The following is a 7,455-nucleotide window of genomic DNA, read 5'->3' on the forward strand; positions in this document are numbered from 1 at the left end:
TTGATTTATGTTTGCCTGTTTATAATTGATACGTTTAGCAAAATCGCATCCCTGCCACTAGTTTTGTCATTTGTAGCTGCTATTTTACCGAATGGTTTTCCCTTTGTTCCATTAATGTGCGATTAAATAAGATATTTTTTTTTAAAGAATTTTTAATTGACCCGCGTGAGGTTAGGCTCTTCGAGGCAATATTGCAAGTGAAAGAATCGACTATTTATTTATGTTGCCGATTCATTAATTCAAACCATTTGTTGAAATGAAAAAACATTAAAAAATCTAGCATATAATTCAACCCATGAGAGCAGAGCCGTCGCAAGCTATGCTGTGCCCTTGGGCACCCATGAATTTGGGGCCCTTTTGGTAGATATTTGAATTAGACGGTGCGGTAATTTTTGTCAATTCGTAGGGATCTAATTGGTTGTACAATATTATGGCTGTTTTATAGTATATCTATTTCTTTCATGAAGAGCACGTCTTTCTAGGTTTAATATATATAAATATATATAATATATAATAATATATATAAATAAATAATTATTATTAAATTATTAATATCGACTATCGTCAATAACCTTTTTTGATAAATATGTTAGTTTTTTCTCATAAATATATCACTTTCAAAAAAATACATCGCAGTCAACGTGAGCATAAACGTGTGAAGAAAATTGTTCTTCGGGGCCTTCTCAGGATGGGGGCCCTAGGCACGTGCCCCATGTGCCCTATGGTAAAGACGGTAATGATTATATAGATGGTAAAAATTAAAAACACGTGAAACAATACTTACTAACTTTCATTCAGGATGTTGTATATATTGTATTTTAAATGTTGCTATAGAGTTCTGCGTTTCTTGCCGGTTCGTCTCGGTAGAATCTAGATTCCGAGCCGGCGGCGACTTTACTTAATATAGTTCTGTAAAATGACGCTGCAAAAGTGCTCGTGAAAGTCTACTTGAATAAAGTATATTTTTAATTTTGTGGTTTCGCATTTATACTCAAATTTAGCGCTCGCACTTCACGCCTTTATTCCAAAACCTATATACATATATGCGTTCTGTGCATTCACTCGTAACAAATTTCAGACTGGACATTTGAGATCATTTGTTTAAATTTAAATAATAATAATATCCATTCAGACATCCATGTACACACATGGAGACACAGATGTCTGGATGGATCCCATATCATTTAACCTTACAATCCAGTAATCAAAATAAATATATTTTTAAATGAACTAGGAATTAATAAAGCTGGCTAGATATAATCATGGCTCTCTACTTCCTACAAGATGGACGTTAATTTGATACAAATGATGAAAACCTCAAGGTTTACGTGACGTAAGCTAACTTTCGCATTAATCATCTCTATCACCGGCTGTTGTCAATTACTATTTTCTCTCACTATCAATTTAAAATCGCTATATACTCAAACATACATATATATTTATATACACATGCGAACGTGTACACATTGCATTACATATGTATGTATGGGTGTGCGTGCGCGCATATAAATGCGTGCTTTTCTGAGCACGATATCTGCTGGTTGTTTCTATTTGAATTTATAGGTATATTTTTTTAAATCGGACTTTATTCAATATTGTACCAGTTATTGGATATTGTTATTCAATATAAAGATTTCTCATATCCTAAACCTCTTTAATTAATCTGGTACCCTGGTAAATTAAAACAAAAAAATATTAAGATTCATATTCGAATTGCTCCATTTTATAAAGAAAGATTTTCATCACTCAACAAGAACTGTTGTAACACGTCTCCTCTAAAGATGGTTTTCCCTAGTTATTTCAACCCTATTAAATCTCTAAATTAAAAATCTTGTCCAAGGACGTTACACTGAAAGCGTCTTAAGACTGCCTTTGGGCACGCTGGGTTGGGTCATCGCTTCGTGAATCACATGTTCAAATTAAAAAGTTGGATAAAGGTAAAAAGGATAACTTTGTCATAACTTCTTAGATTTTTTTATTTTATACCAGATAATATCTTAAGGCAATTGCTTCCTTATTTTTGCGTAAGTGTTGTAGTAGGAACACTTGTTGATTAATTACCTCTTCATAACCATCGATGTTATATCATTAAAACTTTGAAAAGTACGAGTGATTGGACACATCTACATGACCAAAAAACCGATCGAGATACGGGTCGGGTCGCCTGTAAAAGATAAGGCCTTCTACGGTACCCAGACAAATATATAAAGCTAAGACCACACCAATGTAACAATGTAAATTAGGCTATTATTTTATTTTATTTTAATGCGAGTTACAAGACGATCTTTATTTTTGATACTATTATAGATCTCATTATTATTGTATACTTTTGTACAATTGTCGCATACCTTTCGAACCTACATGTAATACTGACTGTGTTCACAAGAAATCCCAAGACACGACAATAAACAAACACTACACTTAAAAATAAAACCTAACAGTGCACACGCGACCCAACGATATTTTTTCACCGCGCCTTTGTGATGTCGCGAACATCCACGCCCGTACTCGTAATTCACGCGGCCCGCACCGACCGCCGTCCCGCCGGATTTATTGCCTCATTTTTACAATGCCCACTGCAGAGCACGAGCGTCCCGGTTTTGCAGATCCTACGAGGTAAGGAGTTTTTCGAATGCATGAGCATTTTACTACTACGAATCGTGTTAATTCAGATAAGAATAATAGCGTGTTAACGCATGTTCGATTTATAAAAAATATCAACAATTATGTTACACATTAGAGAAACAAAAATTAACTTTGTATCAAGTAATATATACACGTTAAAAACTTTTTAATAACCAATATTAATACATAAAAAATCATTTATTCGTTAAAACTGCGTAGTGAACGAAATTTTCGGTCGCTGTGTAGATTTTAACTGGGGTGAGGCAAGCGTTAAATGCCGTAATATCAGAATTGTGATGATGCGTGATAATTTAATTGCCGACTACGAGATAGGCATACTTTTATATATTTCTTTTTTAGATATTGGCAAATATTCATTCCTCAGATTAAATGAATGCTTGTAAGTATTTGAATTGCCAATTAATAAAAAAAAGTATACCACAGGAGCGGTAAACGTAGTTTAAAAATAGATTTAAATATATTGTAAGTCTTTGAAATAAAAATTCAAGTCTCTTCAAGAGTGTGACTCGGGAGATAGCTTGTGTACTTCAATAACAAAAGCCAAGTGCGATTATGTTTGCCGGTTCGCGACTCGCCCACAAGTCTAGCGGCTAAAGGATGAACTATGTAGTTGTAGCCTTTACGCCAAAAGGTAAGATTCCTAGCCGCGAACGAACCCGTTTAGTTTCCTTCGCTAATTGCATCATTCACACAAACACCGTTTATACGTTTGTAAAAAATAATATATTTTATATAAATATTTTAAGAAATCTAAAAAAATATTCTTAATTATATAAACAATTAATTAATAATTCTAGTAGTATGTAGTTATTATTAAAAAAATGTGGTCGTCACGGGACACCCGCGCCAGGTGGATGCGAAAATCGAATGCGAAAATTGATAAAAATGATAATTTTAAATTATTTTAATAATCAGTTAATAAATAAAGAGTAAAAAATAATAAAAAACATAAGAAGATGACATAAACTTTTTCGATTTTTTTCGAGAGCCGAACATTTTTGTGGGGACAAAGAAAGTACGTTGCGCTGTCCCGTCAAAACACGTCGTTTGGTCATGGCAGGTAAAAACAAGCCGCGGGCTGTGCGGCATTCATTTTAATCAGTCGCGTCACCCGTTGGCCGATTGCCTGATGAATTATACCCGTTTCATTTTATTAATGCGCGTTCCCCGACAGCAGCTAAAATTTTTGCTTAAGGATTAATCAGCCAAAATCTCTTTTTAAAAAATCTTCGTTTACAGTTAAGATCTATTGTACTTATTAAATGTACTGTGTTATAAAAAGTGTAAATCGAACAAAAATAAATAAAACAAACAAAAACCACGAAATCGAACGGGGGAATGGCGTGGTCGGTCGTTCGTCGTCGAATCGTGTTTTTTTTAAAGAAGATTCGATGCAATCGAAGTAATTTCATCGATACTTTCGATACAAATTATCAGGAGTGCATAATACAGTAGGAGTTCGCGTCAAACCTGAACGTTAAACATCGATCGCCGCTTATCGCTGGTATCGCGTTGTGGCCGCTGCGGCCGCCCATTGTTCGTTCGGCTCCGGCTCGTTTTTGCTAAAACCACGCGCCCGCCGCTTCGCCCGGCGAATATAAATTGAAAAGCGTTTGTTTAAAGTTTCACGCGGCGTTGATGCCGCTGCACGCATAGATATTGCTGTGTCCCGAGGGCATCCTTTGTAATTCCCATCAGCGCATCCGAGTGGAATATACATATGCGATAGATGCTGATCGTTTTTTTTTAACAGTACTTCGAAAAACTAATACTATAATGCTCTTTGTATTACGAATGTCATATTTAGTTTTAATTCTTGATAAGTATATATATTTAAGATAAAAATCTGCTCAAGAAATGCATTGCAGAATGTAAAATAAAAGATATTTTTCAAATAAAGAGCCCCGAGTGCTTTTAACTCCGTCGGATAGTCAAAAGGAGTATTAATAATAAGCCTAGTCAGTTCAGGTGAGACCTGACGGGATAGCCGGCTCTTTAATATACATGAGGCCGCAAATAATAAATGAGCGAGTGAGCGAGCCGCGAACACTAGAGTTACTGGAGTTTACTTGTTACAATTATTCATTTGATTACGTTGCTACAGGCTATGCATTCCTAGTTGTTTCGAATAGTGTGGTAATCTCTTCTACACATTTAACGTGTAAAAAAAGGATAATAACAAAAATAAACAAAGCCGAAGTTAGTATATATATTTTACCTTTTGTATATTATATGTAGTTTATAATGTTACCATTACATTTTATTTGGTCAAGACTTTTTCAAAGAAATTTTGCGTTTCTCCTAATATGCCAAGTTATGTAAAATGACAGGCATTTGTTTTTGAACTTGAATTTTAACACGATTGTCAAACTAAATTAAGTAATTCACTAGAGTTTAATTTAAACACTTTAAATATAGAATATATATAAAGCCTAAAGACGCAAGAATTCAAAATATATCACATCATACGCGTCATCGAAATCATAAAATCTATATACTGTAGGTACTGTATACACATTCACGTACACGTTTATAACTCGCAAAGCAAATCGCTTTCTGCGATAACAATGCTATTAAAGTCTCTGTAGAGATTACATCCTGTTGTTTAAATCATGAAAAATAAAGACTTTAAACGTTAACGTTGCTACCTAGAATAATCTTATAGCAATGCACTAAGTTCATACTAATGTGAAGAGCATTGAGAAAGACTTGCAAGATTGCTAGCCGCTCCGCTTAGTGATGAATGAGCATCCGTCTTATTATAATGACGCGTAATCTCTTCTATCATTATGCGTTCCTGGTGCCGCAGTGGCACACATCACCTGTTCTTTGATCTCATTGACTCTCGCTTGTTTGAAGGACATTTGATTCAAACACACAACCAAACTAACTAACTATGCATAATATAAAAATCGTTTTTAATAATAATATAAAATACCTCTAGAATTTATCTGTCGTCTGTTTGTCTCATAATTTAGACAACACAGCGTTTGACTGATAGTGGAAATATTGTATAAATATTATATGACTAAAAGACTTAAGTGTTATATTTTCTCAGTATTTCGTCTAAAAATGGTGGTGCTGTTGAAAAGTCAACTTTCGCTATGTTTAAATAAAAAAAACGAGAAGACAGCAAATTAATTACTATGTATTTATAATGAACATTTCTTAATTACAATTATATAATAAGACAGATAATAACTTATTACACTTACCTTTAAAGGTGGAGTCGGTATATATAATGGAGGATCATTTTGAGATCCTGTATATATTTCCTGTCCATCAGGACCACGGGCGCAACCCTCTGCATCAGCGACGCTGTACCTGCAAACTATGCCGTCGGCAGGTTTCGCATCGTAACCCGTCGGCCTACCCACATGAAAACCTTTTGCTTTTACCCAAAAACGAAACTTGGAACTGTCGGAACTGTTACATTCTTCGCCGCGCAGGGTTCGAAGAATTCTAGCGTACTTTTTTAACGTTATAGTTTTTGTTTTTGCCAAATCTCCATATGTCTGGATCACCCACGGCTGGTAGGTAGAAAATAAATCTACTTTTGGATCACCCGTCTGTATTTTTGGTCTTTTATTATTATTTTGTTCGTTTTTCTTGTCGTTCTTAGAACTACTCGGCGTTGATTTACGCTTCGAAGGCTTTTTAGGTGTTTTCTCCGGTATGGCTTCCTGGGTTAATTTCTTTCGTAGCCCACGGTCCTTTATCATGGCAGCCGCCATTTTTATTTTTTAACTTACACTTAACTTTAGTTTTCTTACACGAATAAACCCATTATAATTATTTTCTTGTCTAATTATTTCGAACTGCACTACACATTAATCAATTTATACTTTACTTTTACTTGCCCGGTACATTTTTTATTGCGAAAAAAAAATTAAATTGCCCGAGAAATATTTTCGACAAAGTTTTGGAGTCCGAAAGTTGGGAGTCTCGCGTGCGTAAAACTTTGAGAACAGGAACTTTTGACTGCCAAGTTCTCGCCGACAGAAAGGACTTTGCGAAAACTTTTCCCGGCGGTGACGGGGGAAATGTTCAGGACAAGAATATCTCTTTAATCTCTGGTTCATTGCAAAATAATTGAGCTTGGTTTAACACTGCATTGCTAATGAGACATTCTTATAAAAATACATTGAATTGAATCGAATAAAATAACATATCATAATATAAATATTGCCTTTAAATTTTTATTCCAGGATTAAGTTTGAATTTTTTTTTTAATTTCTTTAATTAAAAAAATATCTTTAATAATAATTTTGTTTATCCATAAAAATAAAACCCTAAATTATTTTTAAAAAGTTTTACGAAATAAAAAAAGTACCAGGCGTGTAGATCCGTCGGGAGATCGGAAAAGGCTTCCACGATACGTTATATTCTCCCACACAGCCGCTCGCGTGGGGCGCGCGCGGTACACTGGAATCGGCGGCGTCTGGGACCGCGGAACGGCACGTGCGGGACGGGCCGGCGCTAATTGCCCGCAAAACAATCGGCCCGATCGTCCGGGCGGCCGATAATGCGCCGTGCCCGTCCTTGCGATAGCGCGCTATTGTATTGTTGACTAGACAACGCTTAACGACGCTGCGTATAGTGTATCGCGTCACTACTTTACTGTTCCACGACAGCGTTTTGTATAATCACAAAAATATTTTATTGTTCTCATATTTTTTGTTTAAATAATATGAAAAAATTAAAACGACTGACGGTTTATACATTTGCCTACAAACTTACACTAAATCAAAAACTTAATAATAATATTTTTTATTACATAGGAGAAAAGTTTGTACGGAATATGAACTG

General features: G+C 35.0%; 1 protein-coding gene across 3 annotated transcripts in view; it reads right to left on the reverse strand.

Moving 5' to 3' along the window:
• LOC125073327 (nucleolar protein 4) overlaps positions 1 to 7,071 on the reverse strand; it is a 133,855-nt gene extending 126,784 nt beyond the window's left edge. For all 3 annotated transcript variants that reach the window (XM_047684114.1, XM_047684113.1, XM_047684112.1), the window contains exons 1-2: positions 6,980 to 7,071; positions 5,862 to 6,469 (exon numbers count right to left, since the gene is read on the reverse strand). In XM_047684114.1, the coding sequence (XP_047540070.1) occupies positions 5,862 to 6,380 (519 nt within the window). In that variant the 5' untranslated portion in view covers positions 6,381 to 6,469; positions 6,980 to 7,071. The remainder of the gene's footprint in view (positions 1 to 5,861; positions 6,470 to 6,979) is intronic.
• Positions 7,072 to 7,455: the final 384 nt, after the last annotated feature.

The sequence above is a fragment of the Vanessa atalanta genome, chromosome 24 (assembly GCF_905147765.1).
Source record: "Vanessa atalanta chromosome 24, ilVanAtal1.2, whole genome shotgun sequence".
Taxonomy (NCBI): domain Eukaryota; kingdom Metazoa; phylum Arthropoda; class Insecta; order Lepidoptera; family Nymphalidae; genus Vanessa; species Vanessa atalanta.